The 19,201-nt window shown below is 37.3% G+C and overlaps 1 protein-coding gene across 1 annotated transcript in view; it reads right to left on the bottom strand.

Moving 5' to 3' along the window:
* The window catches only part of LOC110048553 (dynein axonemal heavy chain 3-like), a 119,738-nt gene that overhangs the window by 78,919 nt on the left and 21,618 nt on the right, over positions 1-19,201 (bottom strand). Inside the window, exons 26-48 of the mRNA XM_089290135.1 lie at positions 18,749-18,874; positions 18,284-18,420; positions 17,602-17,803; positions 16,860-16,991; positions 16,136-16,210; positions 15,695-15,809; positions 14,597-14,795; positions 14,015-14,123; positions 13,331-13,450; positions 12,693-12,863; positions 11,994-12,085; positions 9,993-10,194; positions 9,063-9,215; positions 8,302-8,379; positions 8,104-8,157; positions 7,458-7,676; positions 6,484-6,615; positions 5,802-5,916; positions 4,479-4,624; positions 2,785-2,946; positions 2,283-2,408; positions 768-925; positions 359-439 (exon numbers count right to left, since the gene is read on the bottom strand). Coding sequence (XP_089146261.1) covers positions 359-439; positions 768-925; positions 2,283-2,408; positions 2,785-2,946; positions 4,479-4,624; positions 5,802-5,916; positions 6,484-6,615; positions 7,458-7,676; positions 8,104-8,157; positions 8,302-8,379; positions 9,063-9,215; positions 9,993-10,194; positions 11,994-12,085; positions 12,693-12,863; positions 13,331-13,450; positions 14,015-14,123; positions 14,597-14,795; positions 15,695-15,809; positions 16,136-16,210; positions 16,860-16,991; positions 17,602-17,803; positions 18,284-18,420; positions 18,749-18,874 — 3,104 coding nt within the window. The remainder of the gene's footprint in view (positions 1-358; positions 440-767; positions 926-2,282; positions 2,409-2,784; positions 2,947-4,478; positions 4,625-5,801; positions 5,917-6,483; positions 6,616-7,457; positions 7,677-8,103; positions 8,158-8,301; positions 8,380-9,062; positions 9,216-9,992; positions 10,195-11,993; positions 12,086-12,692; positions 12,864-13,330; positions 13,451-14,014; positions 14,124-14,596; positions 14,796-15,694; positions 15,810-16,135; positions 16,211-16,859; positions 16,992-17,601; positions 17,804-18,283; positions 18,421-18,748; positions 18,875-19,201) is intronic.

Here is a 19,201-nt window from a genome sequence, read left to right as displayed (position 1 = left end):
CTCATTTGGTTCAAACAGCAGGCATCTTGAGACCCACCGCGACTTTTCAAACCTGGTGATTACGCTCTTTTGGTAATCAGTTTTTACACCAATCAAATGGTCAGCAACAGGCAGGAGTGAGGAGTCTGGGAACGATATAAAGTCCACTCGAACTCAAGTTGTTATATAAAGGCCCCGAAATTGTAGCATTTGTTTCTTCTAAAGATATCAAAACAAAAGCAGACTAGATAACACTAGGGCAAAAAATTCTCTCACGTCAAAGTACGGTGCACAAAAAGGAGAGATTGGGTCTACGGTGTAATGTCATTAAAAAAAACACTACATATCAGTAAGTAATCGTGTTGTGTTTTGTCGTTACCTGTCCAGCTTGGCCATGATGATGTCCTGGGTTTGTCCAGCGCTGGTTCGAGCTGAAAAGTTAATGTTGATTGGAAGAAACCTGAAAGGAAGAAAAAAAGACGATTTCTGCTTCAATTCCAAACAAAGGTCAATTTGTAACTCCACTTTACCTTTGAAAGCACATTTAAATAGCAATAAATGTTCTGATTACTTCGGAAAAGAAAACAAAATTGAGCTGCTTCTTATTCCAATTAATTTCCAAAAAGATGCCAGTGTTGAATCACAGGTTTTACTTCCATGGTTTAAATTGCCACTCTTAAAACGTTCTTTATTCTGTGTATCCAGGCTAGTCAATAAAACTCTTAAATGAGATTAATTTTGAGGCAATGTCTACCAAGGACCAGTTCTTGTAAGTCAGTCAATCATACTTCTCTCTCGGCATCCCGAGAATGTAGTTGTTGGTGATGGCGGACTTTCCTGTCCCAGTCGGACCAATGAGCAGTAATGGCTTTTGATGAGTGAGGAAGGCTTCCAAGAAAAACATTTGCCGAGCAGTCTCATCTGTTGGAATCATCAGCTCGCTGGCCTGTTAACCCACAATAACAAAGTAAATCTCCTTAGTCGTGCCTTAAAACTTTGAGCAACAGTAGCAGTAATGGAAATAACCATAGGTAATCAAATGGTGACGAGTGAAATTAGGAAATAATTTCACGCGCGTTTTCTCAAAATTCTAAAAGTTTTTAGTTGAATTTTGACAAAGCGCAAGAGAAATTATTCTGGAATTCCACGTGTATACTATTTGATTACATTTTAATATCATAGGGAGGCGCGGTGGCCTCATGCTTAGTGCGCTCGTCTCCGGATCGAGCGGTCCGGGTTCGAGCCCTGGCCGGGGACATTGTGTTGTGTTCCTGGGCAAGACACTTTACTCTCACAGTGCCTCTCTCCACCCAGGTGTATAAATGGGTACTGGCGAAGTTAATGCTGGGGGTAACCCTGTGATGGACTAGCATCCCATCCAGGGAGGAGTAGAAATACTCCTAGTCGCTTTATGCTACAGAAACCGGGATAAGCTCCGGCCTGATGGGCCACTTGGCTCGCATGCAGACTTTACCTTTTACATTTTAATATCATGGGTGACAAAGTACGCGTACACTCGTGGGTTTTTGACTTGCTTATTGTATCGAAAAATTTCCCGCCTTGTAATTTCACATGTGAAACTATAGATTAACGCTGAAATTTTCGCGCCAGAATTAAGGAGTAATTTGTCACCCATGATATTATGGTAATAATTTATTTCAAGTCGTGACACAAAGAGTGGTTGCCCATTCTCTCGAGCCAGTGGCTCATGATAAAAGTATTCGACGAGAAAAAATTACAGAAATACAAAAATTAAAGAAAGTACAAAAAATGTGAGAATATAATACCAATCACTACATTTAATCTATATGTATAGGTAATCGTAGGAATACGAGCGTAATTAAGTATTTAACTCTTAATTGCTCGAGCTTTCATAAGATTAGTCATTTATTATACGACCGAGGAAGTCACGAAAGCGCGCGCGTTAATTTGCACCGCAGTGCAAATCAAAAATTCTCGATAAATTGGCCTGCTCTCGGCCAATCACAACGAAGTAATTTTCTCAGTCATGTAATAAAAGGTTTAATAAATACTTTTGTGAATATGTCGCTAACCACTGCTAAAATATGAATCTGCTGAACTGGCAACCTGCTAAGTCAGAGTGATTAATTGATTTCCGAAATTGCGATGACGAAGAAGAAATAGCAGGTGAAGGTAACTGGCTCCAGACGCGAGAAATAGTGTACGAAAAAGAGTTGCGTAGGTAGCGACTACGACCGTTAGAAATGTTTGTTATACATTCAAAGTTATATGTTTGATCTGGTTGGTAATGAGGGCGGATTATTCTGACAGCCCATATTTACCTTAGCATCCTTGGGAATGACATTTTTAGATTTATCCACTCTTTCAATCCAGTTATTCCATGAGCCACTGGCTTGCTTGACGAAATAGAAGTCGTACACAGTACCACGATCAGGAAACACGTTTTGCTGTTAGAGATAAACAAACAGCATTTAATTCCTCATGAAAAAAAAGTCAAGAAAGACAAAGTTGGCGACTTGCTGACACGAAATATTATACGTGTAAAAGCACTAGCTCTTTCGATATTTTTCCGATGTATCATGAGTTTTTTACGTATGGCTTCAGATCATTTCTTGGACTAAAACTTGTGCTCCAGGAATTTGAGAAAATACACCAAATATAAGTGTGCTTTTGACATAACGTGACAAGAAACGTTTGTAACACTGGATTTTTATGCATTTTGTTATTTAATATAACATTGAAATTAGTGATTTTCCACAGCTTTTATGATCTCAATTTCCTATTTTCCTCTACACTCAACCGAAAATGAAGTGGTTATTTTACCTTGGTCATCTTGATGTTGTTTGGTTTGGGATGGTCCTTATCCGTACCGCTAATCAACAGTCTGAAAAAAGCGTCAAACTTCTTCCGACTGTCACCGTTGATTGTTCCACCAATGGACCACACCATGGCAAAGATAAACAGGCACTGAAGCCAGCTGGTTATCTGCGCAAAACAAGAAAGCATTGAATTGATCCAGCAACATTTGCTAATTGCACATGAGCCCGGACAACAAGCACCACAAACAGTAGGCAACCAAATCTCAAAATATTCACACGTAATTACTATGGGCAAAGAGTGAACTCTCAAAGATCGATTGCAAAAGAATGAGGGCCTACTCCAGTCCACCCGCAAAGATTAAATAACGTTGGCTCAAAGTGATAGTACGATCAAATTTTTACCCTTTGAATTTTTAGGTTAATCACACAGAAGTCCACGAAAGACTGAAAACGCCATTATCCGTTTGCAAATATCTACATTGGGTCCGGAGATATTTAAGTTTGAAAAATGTGTAAAATATGCTAATGAATGACTGATGACGTCATAAACTCAACCAAATATTACATCAAGTATACAAATAGAGCGATCGCGGTCAATTTGCAGCGAAGCCATTGAAACTTGGTAGGCTAATAGTTCTACATGCAACACACCTATGGATATAAACATTTCCGAGTTCCCAGGGCAACCCACTCTTTTCCAGTCCCCTCCGACGTGATTTCAATATTTTAGTGATTTTCAGCTTGAAAAACATTAAACAAGACCACGATTTCGACCTAACATATTTATATGCTTGCTGGATCATGCAGATCAGGTACCATTGGCAAACATCAATATAAAACGCTACAGGTGGCCATAAAAGCCTTTAATATCGGGGAGGTTTGGAACCCAGTATGTTGTCATGGTAACAAAAATGATGGGTTCGTATTGTGGAGCACCTAGTAAGTACCTCTGGTAGAATCATACTGCTAAGAATCAAACATTTCTGATTCAAATTGGCTGAGATATCTTTGTTCGTCGTATTTGATCAAAATCCAGTTGAGTTAATGACGTTGACGTTATCACTTAGCTAAGTCGCATGTTTTAAAAACTTGAATATCTCTGGAACGAAAAGAGGTATTTGAAAATAGTAAACAGCGTTTTTCTCCTCGTACAGACTACTTGCCTATGTTTTAAAATGGCTTAAATAGGAAAGATGCGATTTTCGTCATAGTACCACTTTAATGAAAACAACTACAGTTATTTGATTAGGCAGTTGTAATGCGTGAAAGAAAACCTCTCTGGTTAGTGGCATGTTTAGACAGTGGCTGGTCTGTTGAAAAGGCAGTATTCATACAAAGTTGCCAGATTAATCAAGCTTGGGCGTAAATTAAATTTACGTCCAAGATGAATTAATTCAACAACTCTGTTACTTCAACTTAACTCCATCCTTTAATTCAAATATCCTGTTTGTTTTTTTTCTCATAACTGAACTATCTATACATTTCCAAGAAAGCATGTCATGGTACAAAAGAAAAATATTAATATAATCAGGGAATGTTCTTTGACTAAAAGCTAAATAATTATTTCTCAAAACTTACAATAAATGAGTGGCAATCGGTAAAGAAAATGTCAACAATTTCAAATTTCACGCTATGTCATGTCATGTCACGTCACGTCACGTCACGTCATGTCATGCCACATGATTAGGACATGCACACCTGTGAGCTTGACATTCTGTCAGCGCCTTCCGCGTGTTCCTGCGCGACGATCTCATCCAGCAAACACGTGTAGAGATTCATGAAGGAATTCACAAGATGCATGTTGGAGGTATTGATAAAGAACTTGCACTCGTGACGGAGAAAAGCTGAAAAGAGGTTGATCTTGTTGATTTAAAGAGAAACTATTTACCCAGTCAATCAAGGTAATAATAACCAGGGGTATCTAATCGATGGCATCAGTGACATCAACGAGTACTCGATTGGTAATCGATGGGTAATCAGTTGATTAGTCATTGATTATTGCCGATGATCAATGAGTAATCAGTGAGTATTCGATAGGCCACAAAATTTTCAGTCATCGATTAGTCATTGATTACATCGATAAGTGCCATTTTTAGACTGGTTACTGTTCGGCTATTTTGTTAATAAATAGAGTGAAATGTTGCAAATCTGTATTTGCGGTTACTGATCATCTACATGTCTCGACATCATGCAAAACGCCTATTATCGCAGAATGATAGTCGATGAGTAATCGATCGGTAACTGATGAGCAATAAATAGGTCATCAATGAGTAATTAATGACATCGATGAGTAATTGATAGGCCACAAAATTATTGGGCTTCGATCACTCATCGATTACTCATTGATCATCGCCAATAACCAATGAATAATCAGTTGATTACCCATCGATTACTCACTGATTATTCATTGATGTCATTGATCATCGATTAGATACTCCTGGTAATAAGAGAATTCAAACTGTACTACGTATGTCAAATAACAAGTGGAATTTCCCCAACACACAATCGCCACTTTAGAAACTGGAATAAATCCAGGGCGAGTCTCATTTCGCAGTGGCTTGTGATATCGTTACTGGGAACAATATAGCTTTTGTCTTTTGACAACCCCACAAGCCACTACGAGTTTACTCGTTTCCCAGTTTTCTTCTCGTTTGTAAAGTGGCGAATTCACTCCAGTCGTTTGGAGCATTTTCACCATAGAAGTGAAACTGTTTTGCCCAAGCATTCTTTGGTTAGCATTTAAGTTAAACAGACGAGAAATGGCAAGATAGCCCCAATATCTTCTGATAGTGGTTTCATGATTGCACATGGACGTGAAATAATTTAATGCGACACTGGCTCCCCTCTTTTTTTACCCTTTAGTCTTGCAGTGATGAGTATATCAATGTACAGGAAACCCCTTAAGTAGATGTAGATATCCAGATGTGGACAGACAACTGTACACAATGTAATTGGTACTTTACTCGGAGATGTGCAAACACACACGATGCTTTAATAGGTGTATAAACAACTACAACTTACACAGGCATGGTTGTACAAGCCACATGAACAGAGCTCTGATGGTTTCCACATGCTCAGCATTCAGACTCTTGGGAAGCGTGTTCATGTAGGACTCCATTAAAGGCTCCCAGCCAAGCTGACAAAAAATTATTTTAAAAATATTAAAAACAACCCAATGGATAGCATTTAATATTATTTTGGATAGCCGCTATTATACAATATCAGTTTCGAAGCCTGCTCGTTGCTGGTGCATATGCAAAATGCGTATAAATGATATAGAGTTGTAGTTTAGGGCACAGTAGCGATGTTTCAAGTAATCAAATCAATCTTATAACTAAACAAGTACCACCATCTCCACAAAAATAGACAAAATTACCCTGCAAGATGTATCTGGAATATGAAATACACTCAGCGGTCACTCACTTTGTGTGCCCATGTCAGCAATTTTATTCTTTTATTAAGTTTAAGGTATCTTTAAGATGGTCCTTTACATAAGCCTTACTTCCTTGCCTTATACATTGATATTTTGTAAATATATTAATAAATGGCAAAAAATAAAAAATAAACAAAAAAACAAGACGACTCCGCATACACTTTGTTCATTATGTATACAGTTCATGCTTGTTACTTCTATCCGAGTTTGTCAGATCAGGTTTGCAGTTTTCTGCACTATATAAGATGTTAATTTTTATACAAGCCTTACCTGGTGTGGTTCAAGGTAGATCATACCGCACCGACTGACTGTAGCAGGAGAAGCTTGTTCCAGATCTGCTGGCTCAAATATCAAACTCTGTCTGTTGTTCATTTGGATGATTTCACCACTCATCAAACACAACTAAAACAAAAAGCAAGCATTTAGTTGTGGTTAGAGCAGTTTTCAATCAAGTGTGGAACGTAATGAGGTAATTACTTTGGTTTTGGTTTTGTTTTGGTTTGGTTTTACTACGGTTTGAGATTGACCGAGTAGTCTAATTGGTACGTAATTTTTTTGGGTTTGGTTTTACGATAGTTGAAAATCGCTGTAAAAAAATCCTCCAGTGATTTAATGTAAGCTTGAGAAACCATCTATGCTTGGCGAAATTTAAGTTAGGCGTTAGAAACACACTTACAATCCATAACAAGTAGTCATATTAGAGAGTTTAAAATTGTTTTGCATCACTTTGAAATTCTTCAAAGAAGTATATATACGGTAAGATAACATTCCAACAACAAATGTTGCCCTTTTACTGATATCACTTTAAATTGTTCAGAGACAACACTGAATTGAATACGCAGCACAAGACACATTTTTTGAACAACAAAAAACACTTTTTATGGTTTTTAATCGCGTTTTCGAAAAAATTTTCAAAACTTTAATGTGGCTCTGAACCCTATGTACAGATTTTTTGAAATTTTGCCAAAAGTTGCGTCTTATCATGCTTATTAAAATTTGATAATATAAAAAAAATTTCACCGTGCCGTTTTTGTAGTATAAGCTTTAACGCTGTAATTAAGGGTTAGCAGGTCATACTGTTGTTATGGTAACCTATTGTGTCACGAAAATGGTAACAACGTGTTCACCCATCATTGGGCAGTTTTGTGATACCATGATTGAAGCATCAAGTGATGAAGTGTGACCCATCAAAATCTAACTGCTGGAAACTGTTTTGAGCCACCTTAAGCTGCAGTGTGACTTACTTTCTTGTTGTCGTCCAACACAGTATTCATGTTCTCAATCCACACAGCATCTACAGGCCCGTCAAAGATCAGCCACTTCCTGTCCTCTGTAGTGGACGACGCATGCTCTCTGAAGGAGTTAGCCAGAACACCGTCTGACCACTCGTGGGAGACTGGGTCAAAGCAGCCATACAGTTCACCCATGCTTATTGACTTGGGGTTGATAATCTTGTAAATCACCTTGAAGTGGAGATACAAATTAGAAAGTTTTCTTCTTTTCTTGATAGCAGGATTAACAGCAAGAAACATGAAAAATTAACTACATGCAGTAGTTAAGTTTAAGTTAAAAAGCAAGCAATAGTAAGTCAGAAGGTTCAAGGGGTCTAGAGCTAATATTGTGCCTCCTGCGAATGTTTTCAACATAAATCAACGTGTTTATCGCCAATATATTCAACCAAAATATACCCGGGATTTTGCTACCAATGTATTCAACAAAAAAAGCTTTGCATTTTCAAAATGTGAGTCTACTGCTAATGCAGTCAACAATAATATAGTTTCAATCTGAAGCTACTGCTTCATATATCAACTCCTAATGCATTTAATAAAAATGTTTGATTAAGCATCATGTATCATGCGGTGAACATCTTTAGTTAAGCCTATTACTTACCCTTTGGTAGGGATATCCTGCTTTTTGAAGATCTGACATTGCATCTGCAAGCACCTAAAGAGATCAACTGATCAGCAATGAAGCTATGTTTTGTTGCCAGTCATTTCTTTATACTGTACATAAGCTCGTCGGCTGTTCCTTTCTGTATCGTTACGAATAAACAAAACAACAAAAGACAGAGCAAAGATGGCAGTTCACCTTAAAAGCCATGGTCTTTCCTCCCAATGGATCTCCCACTATCATGAAACCATGTCTGACAATCATCATTTCATAGACCTACAAAGGACAAGCAATCATGAAATACAAACAATGCTCTCAAAATAACCCAGGACAGCTCACAACAAAACTGAGACAATTAAGTTTTATTTGCACGGAGGGACAGAGGAGAGAACAATTCTACAACGTGCTGCAAAAGAAAACATGACTTATTCAAGTTGTGAACAAAACTTACAACAAAAATTCGATAATCAAATGCAGGTTTCATGCAGTCATTAGACGATGAGTCGTTATACATACCCAACAAATAAAAATTTTACATGCGAAATATTACTCCCGTCAAGGAGGTTAAGGAACGTTTACAGTAAACATTGTATCTGTCAGTAAGTTACAAGGATTCAGGCGAACGTTGCTCTCAGACAACCTAAAACTCTCTATGATGTCATGCCGAAACATACCAAACTTTTAGAGTTCTGGTGCGTAGAAGCACTATGTCTTATTGAGTTTAGAAAATAATTTCTCGAAAGAAAGAAGTTTCATCTTTGTAGCGACCAAGAAAAATTTTATAAGTATCTGTTTTGTCGCTTGTCTTCGCGTTTTACAACTCCCATAAAAACTTGGTTTTGTTTCAGGCATCTTTTGAAAATGACTTCTACTGAGATCTAATCGTTACCATTGGTTGGATAATAAACCCTTACAAGAAACAAATAACACAAAAAAGTGTCACTTGTCACAGAACATACCTGTATGATCTTCTTGAGGAACCATTTTGTTGCCTGTAAGTTACGTATCTTGCAGTTTTCTCTGAGAGCGTCCATCAACACTCCATAGTCTGGGTTGGGCCAGCTGGTACCAGGAAACAAGTCCGAGATGATTCCTTCGAATAGAGGCACATCCTGAGGACAAAAGAAGAGATTTGCTCAAATATGCTTGAGCTGAACAGTTTGTTTCGCGTCGGTAAACCTAATGTTAGCCTACAATGCTCGTTTAAAAACAATAATACTTAAAACGCTTCCCACGTGGTCACTCTAGAGAGTTGAAAACTTTTTGTTTTCAACTTGCGACTAGATAGACTAAGAGGTGGATTTAGAAAACGATTGTGCTTTGTTAGACACCGGACAAGCAACCAAGTAAAGAGAACACGGCATAGAAGTATTTTACACCCATTCTACAAAAGTTGATAACGTCAATGACAATCTTTTAAGAATGAGTAGCTTAAAGTGGTCAAGTAATTCTTTATTAACAATTCTTTATAAAAGACATTTCTAATGCAGGTGATTTTTCTTCAAATCAAAGGAAACATCAAAATAACATTTGCTTACGCAGAAATAAGAAAAAGCCTCTACAGAGGGACTAATGCTGATGAAGTTTAAAAAATGGTCAGGTTAATGAAGAATTGTGAAAATTGAGAATGATAACACTTGAAATTTTACACCAAATATTCCAAGATTTTACAAACAGATTACAGTCAAACGAAGTGAAGCGTACCCCTCAAGATTACTTCAATGAATTGATTATTTGAAAATTGAACCCGCTAGTCGTTGGATCAAAAAATACGACTAACGGGTTCAATATTCAAATAATCAATTCATTAATGAAATCTTGAGGGGTATGCTACACTTGGTTTGACTGCAATAATTAATCAAACAAAATCAAGCAACAGTAAACTCTACCTGCGCCAAGAACTTAGCGAGGTTGACCTCAAGCACAGCTCTTAACATGAGTTCACCCTCATCATCATCTGGGTAACGCAGCTTCAGATTCCCAGCAGCGGTTAACACAGACTTGACCGCTCTCATGCCGTAATCATAATGGGACTGGGACGAGAGCTGCTCTGAACACAACTGGTAGGTGGCTACGATCTTCTGCGCCAAACTGCAAAACAACAAGAATGGTCAACAACAACTACAACGACAGCAGTACAAATTAATGGCGCTCTGTTATGACAGAGTGCAAAACACAAGAATAATCAACAACAACAGCAGCAGCAGTACAAATCAATGCCGCTCTGTTATGACAGACTATGACAGACTGCAAAACAAAAGAATAATCAACAACAACAACAGCAGCAGCAGCAGTACAAATTAATGGCGCTCTGTTATGACAAACTGCAAAACACAAGAACAATCAACATCAAAAACAATAACAGCAGCAGTCACATTAATGGCGATCTGTCATGACAGACCGCTCTTTTTCAAAGGCCTTACATACCCTAATGTGTTTTGATCGACTAACTTTCATGAATTCCACACGTCATAACACGATTGAAGAAATTAAAGCAGGGGAAATTCTTACGCATAAAGTAACTCAATGTTCCGAAACATATTGCTGGTTTTCATGTGACGTCATCAATTTCCAAAATAAGAAATTACCAATCCTTGTGAAGTTTTAGTTTCATCAGATGTAAGACCCTCTAATAACTTGATGTTTTGCAACGTTTAAGCCCGACAGGGTTCGTCAGTTTGTAATAGAGCACGTCGGAATTTACAAGTTTATGCGTTGCGTGACATTAAAATGGCGGCTCGATAAGGTTGTCGAGTAAGTCAAAAGGTGAGTTATTGCTCAAGTTTTTATTAACTAAACAGTTCTTGCTCTAGACAAAGTATTAATTTCAATGTATCGGAGCTCTAGAGTAATAACGTTTCGTTTCAATGGCAAAACTCAATGACAGATGTTTCTGTTACTTTACGGCCGCCATGTTTGTGTCCCTCCGAGGGGCACAAACATGGCGACACCATACAAAGCTCTATAAATTTGAGTGAAACACTTATCCGAATAACTTAGCGAGGTTATTGATATATCAATCATCTTTCATATCTCAGCTTCTTGACTTAATTCATTGAATGGTTACGATTTTTATTTTTGATGGCGTGACACTGCAAACCAGCCATATACGGACAATAACTGTTAAAGATTATTTTCGTTATAACTTAGTGAAACGTTTTGTCATTGGAAAACAGTTAATAAAATTACAGCCTGCCAACCGCGTCAAAAAAGCAGAGTATGTTTATTTTTATTATTTATTTTATTTTTGCACCAATCTCCCAGGTATTGCTGAGAAAAGACTAGCTTACAAATGAAAAGCTAACACTATTAAGAAATTAAATTATGAGTTCGAGATTTCTATTTCGTAATAGTTGACGAGGGCGCAGCCCGAGTCAACTATCACGCATAGAAATCGAGAGCGAATCTAATTGTTTTAGTATAATTCTACTGGTCGTTCAAAACTTTATCTAAATACTCTTCACAGACACCTCGAAAACGCAAAGAAGCGGCCGTCATTTTGTTAACAAGCGCACACTGCTACGCTACTCACTATCTATCACAGAAAAGATAGTGAGTAGCGCAGCCAATCAGAGAACGGAATTCGTGATAGAGCGCTAATAGATTTATACTAACAATATTTATGATAATATTTTAGCTTTTCATCTCCCAGGTAAATTCGGCCAATATAAGTACTACATAAGACACGATTCAAAAACTACTAATAGATTTTAAAAAAACATGGACTTGGAATAACATTCGAGGCAACAGCTAATGATGAATGAGACTGATGCATTTTACAACATAAGCGATAAATATCACAAGCGTATTTAAAGACGCTTATCACAATCTACCGTCAATGTTATACAATAGGTGCAACAGGGCACTAATTAAACTTCAGTGAGCATTACCTTCTTGCGTCTAAGAATCCCATGGAATAGAGAGAAATTTCACTGATTAACGCGTAATCAGGAACCATCATCGCCACAGTACGGAAAAGAACCTAGTAGTTTGAAAAAAAAAAGGCTTCAGTAACTTCGCGAATGAGAAAAAGTACTTTCCGATGTTTTGTTACAAATCAAAACTCTTCTTATATCTTCCTTTTTAACAGATGCAACAACAACATAGTAACAACTGTACTAATGTTAACCGTTATGTGGAGATGTGTTCTTTATTTTAGTTTGATTTTATTTTTGTTAGTTTTCTTTCCTTCTGTCTATGATTTTACTCTGCAGTCGGTCATAAATTTACAATTCTGCCTAATGAACTAATGCAAATATGAAAATACTGCAAGTGCAATTAACTTTTTTAAAACGGTCTAGTTATACAACAAACACGAGAGACAGTGTCTCATCACACTTCCTAACACCGAGAATACGACGCGCAGGGGAGCATTTTTGGACGAAGTCTGTGGTGTCGAAGACGGGATAAAACACTGTCTCGAGAGTTTTATATACTCTTCTCAATCGAAGATGAAACTAAGAGTAAACAGATCCTGGATTTCATAAATATGCACGTTTAAATTCTTAAGTCATTTTAACAACTCAGTTATCACGACTTGTCACTCTCGATAAACAAATATCAAAGGTCCAAGATTTATTGTAAGTTACCTTGAGATTGTCAGGCAGTTCCTGTCGTCCTGCATAACCAGGATTCATCGTAATAAACATTGTACAAGTTGGATTGAGAACAAGTTCGGTTCCTTCAAAGAGAAACTTCTGCTTCCTGTCTGCAATGGCCTTTTGAATTGTGTGAATCTGTTGTGCTACCACAGACAAAACCTGCCACCAAAAAAATATCGCAATTCAGACCTGTGATACTGTAGATAGCGCCTGGGTAGTACATATTTTGGACCAAAACTTCAATGTGCTTCATGGACTTTAAGGACCTATATCTTTAAAAGGGCATAAAACTTAAAAAATCTGGACTATAAGGCACCTTAAAAAATCTGTACATTTTGAGCAATGTTATAAATCATACTAGAACTAGTCATTTCAATAATGGAACTACATACTTCAAGTACCTTTCATATGCACCATTGAAGGCCCTTTAAGACCTTGAAGATGTTAAAATTTAACTACTTTCACGAACTTTCAACGTGGGTGCGAATCCCGCAGCAAACACATTTCAATAAGCTACGGCTAAATTCACAGGTCTAGTTCCAGGACTTTGTTTTAGCCGTGTGAAAAGAAAAGGTTTCCACACGAGGCCTTTTCTCTGTTTGACCTGAATTGGTCATGTGACTTACCTCCAGCTCAATTCTGTTGAACTCGTCAAAGCACGCCCAGCATCCTGCCTGAGCTAATCCCTTAAAGAATTTCCCCATGGCTTTGTAGTCTAGTCCATCAGAGCAGTTGAATACCACGCACTGAAAATGAGAAGTAAAATAACACTGAAGTCCCTGCGTTTCAAAACAGATCTTCTGTTATTTTATTCACAGTTCTCCTAGCCCTTTGAAGTGAGCATCATTAGTGGTATGCTACTATAAGACAGTGTTGGATAAAGCTCACAGTATTTTTCCAGCCAAATGAAATTATCGTGTATGGGGAGGTAAAGTGGTACACAGATTACTTTATTGGTATGGGTTGACGTTGACGTGTTTCACCTAACTACAATAATATTAACCATTCAAAAGAAACTATATATCAAGTTATAACAATATCCTTTTAAGCGCTCCCCCCCTCCCCACTTTAAGCTTTACTGCCAACCAACTTCTTTATACAAATACTATTTGATTTCAGTAAGCTCGATTAACTTTTCACCGATTATTCTGGGTGAATTTACCTAATTTTCTGTTTCAATTATCTTTTTTTCTTTGCAACTAAGATATTTTTTTCTATTTTGGTAATTAAGTGTGCGTTGCTGTAGTTCAATAAAGGCCACGCTTTACTGAATGTGAACATGTTTATGCGAGTTCGAGAGAGCAACAAACCTGTTTAGCAACAGCCTTGGCCAGATCTTTACAAGTTTCAGTTTTGCCAGTACCAGCAGGTCCCTCAGGAGCACCGCCAAGATTCAGTTTAATGGCGCCCATCAGTGTCCTGAAAACATGAACACAAAAGTTCTTATAAAAATGCTACTTTGCTCCGTTGATGTTATGTAAGTGAATGTATGAACGATCATACATTTGAACTGCGGAGAAAGATATGAAGGCATGACCGATTATCGCAGTTATACACAGAACTTAAGCAGTTGTGAAATTAAAATATAAGATCTTTCATATATTCACTTGTATCTTCGCTGGGTATATGTTTGAAATTTTCAGGTGGGGAACATTAGGACCTGTTTCCGTCAAATACTTAAAGAATGACCTAAACCAACATGGCATATCCTGATATGAGATTTTTTTTCTCACCGACCACAGTATAAAGCAAGAAACACGAAAAGATGCAAAACAGATTACTGAGTTCCCTTGGATACGTAAACAGGTCTCAACAACCAGACTGGAACCTGTACGAGCCTTAAGGAAATGGTTTTTGGAATAAGATCTCATTTCTTTTTTTCGCAAACAAACCTGTAACATCTGTCCGTGAGAGGCGTGATGACAAGGCGACCACTGTTGCCGAGATACTCATAGCCATAGTCGATACTGGTTGTTATCATCCTCACTATTGTCTGCTTCTCTTCAAAGTAATATCTCAGCTGTGACAGCCACTGGAAATCATTGCCACTGTTTACTCCATCCTTGTACATCTTTGCGACTACATCACGGGCTGACAATAACAAATAATAGAATATTAAAACACGAGAAAGGACTACTTTCTTTACTGTTTATGATGTTTTAGGAGGACTTGTCTTTATCTCAAATTCGTTAACTCATTACTAATTCATCACGTTTAAACAAAGGAAATCATGACGTGACGGTGTTTGGATAACTCATCTTAATTAGCATGGATTTTTACGATTTTATTTCTTCGTTTTCTCCTTACATTTAGTTTCGGTTGAGAAGATATATCAAACACTCAAGGCTGTGTTTGACCACACTTCCAAACACTATGAACTTCGTTAAAAATACTCCGCTACGTGTTGTATTTTCAACTCTCTTCTCGGTGTTTGGAAATGTGGTCAAACACGGTCTTCCGGGTTTGATATATTACGTAAAGGTAAAGGTTTCCCACTCACTCACTTACTAAACACTTTTATAAACAATAATCTAATATCCAATATTAAAGGGATACTACCACCATTTTAAGCACGATTTTGGAAATCTCAAAAACAAATATCGATCATTGGAAGCTGAGCAATAATGGTTTTATTATATAGAGCAATACTCGACAAATGATTAAAACCCATTAGGAAGTGAGGATGGCTAACGATGGCGAGGATTGAGACGAATTGCGATATGGATTTTTGAAAAAGCATCAGGATGTCCGTTTTTCAAAGGTTCAAGTTTGGCTCGAAAATCGTTGAAATTTTGCAAAAATGTTGCTGCAGTGTGGACATTCTTCAAGAAATTGCTTCTAATCATTTAGTCAGAACTAATTGAGTTCTTATTACATAAATTTAGGGACCATTTTGTGAATTTAAAACAGTTCTAAGCAAATATATCGTGACGGTGTCCCTTTAAGATTTGTTGTTATAAGAAAGGCACTAGGCATTAACAGTCTATTACCATGAACGTCAATCACAGTGAGTGCACCAAGCGTGATCCTGATACCAGCGTCCAGTTTCCCTCTGACAAGGGCCACAATGGTCTCAATCTGGGAATTTGACTTGGCTAAATAGTTCTGAAAATAACAACCCAAAAGTGACAAGAAGATTGTGTCAACCATCATTCAATAATCATGGCTAACAGGGATATCTTCTTTTGGCTTGGACGATCCACTACAACATGTGCATTTTGAGTTGTTTACGAGATAATTTGTCTCCATGGTTTGCTTAATTCTGGACTTCAGGCAGTTCGAAACACAAGTGCAAAGTGTGCAAGTTTTCCCCACTGGCACATCTACGATGTATGTAAGTAACAAGTGTGGTCATAAGATATGGCAATACTTCACGAAACAACAAAAATATGTAGATCTGTAAACAAAACTGTAGGGGTGAATAACCATACCTTCAAACCATCTTTCTCCAAAATCGCTTGTGACACTTCTGAGGTCCAAAAGATACCACTACAAGCCAAAATGATCTGCAGAAAATGATTATCGTTGTTACTTAAGTAAAGTAAATACTATTTGTTAAAAACCACCTCGGTTTTAATTTTGCAATTTTGTTCAATCTGTTATTGACATGTAATACTTAGTCTCGCTGCATATGGAACTTGAAATGGTTGCATGAAATGCACCAAACTTTGCAACAGCGACGGTAGGTCTGGAATTAGCAGCATTGTGTGCAATGGGAAGTTAATTATTTTCCTAGCGAGCCATCAAGCAACTAAGATAGAAACCTGACTAATTCAGGTATAGAGGCAAGACCAAATTTCCCCACAACCTTGGAACAAAGTGGTTTGATTTAGCAAAGAACACAAATGTTGCAAAATGTTGAGAAGGAAATTACAACATGCCTCCAATAAAAATCAACATTCTTCTGCAACATTGATAGCAGTAATGTTGGGGAAGAACGTAGGTAGAATGATGCAAAAAGTTTGTGTGCATGGATTGAGTAAATAACAATGAGAGACAAAAATCAAAGCACTTGTATCCATATTTGCAGAGAACTGGTGAATGTGACAACAAAATGACAAACTTGGTGTTTAAATTAGCCACATGCTGCACCCAATGGTATGATAAATAGTTGCAATAATCTAGTGATTATTGTTTGACTTTTTGCATTTTTACCTGCCCAGGCCACTCCTGGACCCACTTGCCCCTGGGGGTCTGGTAATAAGCATTCACTGCATCCTCTGTGACTTTTTTCAAACTGTTGATCATCACTTCTTCAACTTGAATCAGCCACTTCTCCACCATTCCCTATAAACCAGCAATGCAAAAATCTGTAATTAATAACTTGACTTATGCCCACTGCAGAATCCCAAAAAGGCAATTAATTAGTGTCCAGCGTATACAACACACGTTTCATAGAAAGGCAATTGCAACTTTGACCCTCTTTCTTTAATAAGAGACAGTAAGCTCAAATAACTGGTAAGCTCAATTAACCACTGATCCTTAAAACAGTATTACCCTGAGTATAACCAATCAAGTCAAAACTACACTGAGTCATTCTTTGGTGTAGTGCCATAAGTTTTTGCTATTTGTAATTGTAAAATGTAATTTCACATTGCTTTTTTAATTTGTAACTTTTACATGGCATTTTTGACAACAGAAAAGATTAATTAACACCACATAATTTCAAGAAGAAGAATCTATTTCTAAAACAAATTCTAATTATTTTAGTAATGTAATTTCAATTATTTTTGTAAATATTCATCTTAAACATTTTAGTGATGTAGGTTCTTTCTTGCTTAGTGTCCCAAACTAGTCCGCTTGGGCTAGGCTAAATAACTTGACACTTAAATAAAGTTTCTGATCTCATGTTATCTTGATCCTGTAAATAAAGGCGTCAAGTGCTAACATGACATACCTTAGCTTTAGCTGGGATGATTTTACTGGAGAAAGGTACAGTTTCATTCTCTGCGCTGATCATTCCCACAACCTCTTGATCTTCAGTGAACTCTAGTCTTGCTATTCCTTCAAAACACTTCTTCAAATGCGGCTGAACTCGCAGAGGATCCTTGGTTTCTGACAAAATCTCCAGCAACTCATCGTTCGACAAGAAGAAAAACCTTTGACATAACACGCATTTTCAAAATCACGCAAATGAAGTATCTTCATACACACTAAACTAATTCTTCCTTCTATTAAAATGTCTTGAGAGATTGGTGAAGAAAAATTTGATTAAGAATAAAAGCGCAAATCAACTTGTGACACAAGCTACTGAAAAAGAATACCGCTGAAATCAAATCCATAACTCCTGCAGACCAGTCGGAGGTAGCCTGTGTCACAGGATGCCAAATATTAATTTCTCGTACTTCGAATTTACCATCATTTCTTCAAACAAAAACTTATGGCTACTTAATAACAAATTATTTTATCATTTACAGCTGCAATTAGTTTTATTTCTGAAGTTAACTAGAAGGACAAATGGTATGGCAACACATTAACCTGATATTATTTGATTCTTATTAGAGGACCTACAACTCTTTAAAGCGTTCTGAAAATTCTCTACTTGTTCCACAGACGTCAGGCTGCAATCATAATTTTACCTTGGAAAGAACAGTTGCTTCTTTTCGAGATAAGCATTAAGACCCTTCTGAATTTCCTCCAGCAGTTGATTTGATTCATTTAGCCTTCCCAGCATGTTAGGCTGCGCAGTAGCAGCGAGAACTTGTGTGTCTTTAACCTGAAAAGAAAACTCTGAGTAAGTCTAATAGCTGGATATGAGAATCTTGCAACATTTCTAGTAACTATTAACCAGTAATTTGTCTAATTCCTTGGCAGAACATTACTGGTCAATTATTAGAGTTGTCACCCCCATCCATCAAACTCTCTGTTTTTAACGTCCTTTCATTCAACTGCCTTTCATCTAAACAGCAAAACACGGTAGTATCATTACATTCATTCTAGGTTATATTTCATTCTCGTTCTAAGTGGAAGGTGAAGCGAGCGTCAGGCACAACCCATAAAAAGCAGGAAATGTATGGAAAAACAGTAGCTAAGGATTCGCTTACAGCTTCAGTCATGATGTCTTTCCAGTAGCTATCCACAATTCCAAACTTTCTTCCCTCTTCTGGCATCTGTGCCATGATATCCTCAGAACTGAAAATTGGCTCCAGGTATAACCATGTTGCCTGACACTGCAATAAACAAATAGACACGTTTCTCTTCCTATTTTCTTCTTGACCGTACAGAGAGATGATCCTGCCTGGATTGTCTGGACAGGTTATCTCCCTTTACAAGCCACTACATGTAGCATGCATTAGGTATCAAGGGTGCAGGACCTTAGTTTAATTCTATTTCAGTCTATTTCTATTAATAGAAACAGACTGGAATAGACTTAACCGCAGTTAATTAAAATTACTCTGAATAAGAAACACTGTCCTGCTATTAAACGCTTCGCCGTTTTCAAGACTGTAAATACATTTCTCAACCGATGTTAGATGTTAACGCAGTCTTTTTAATCT

Source organism: Orbicella faveolata, unplaced genomic scaffold (genome assembly GCF_042242905.1).
Source record: "Orbicella faveolata isolate gen_17 unplaced genomic scaffold, um_ofav_v1 contig_2, whole genome shotgun sequence".
Taxonomy (NCBI): Eukaryota; Metazoa; Cnidaria; class Anthozoa; order Scleractinia; family Merulinidae; genus Orbicella; species Orbicella faveolata.
The sequence above is the reverse complement of the archived record's forward strand: the minus strand, read 5'-3'. Positions and strand labels throughout refer to the sequence as shown.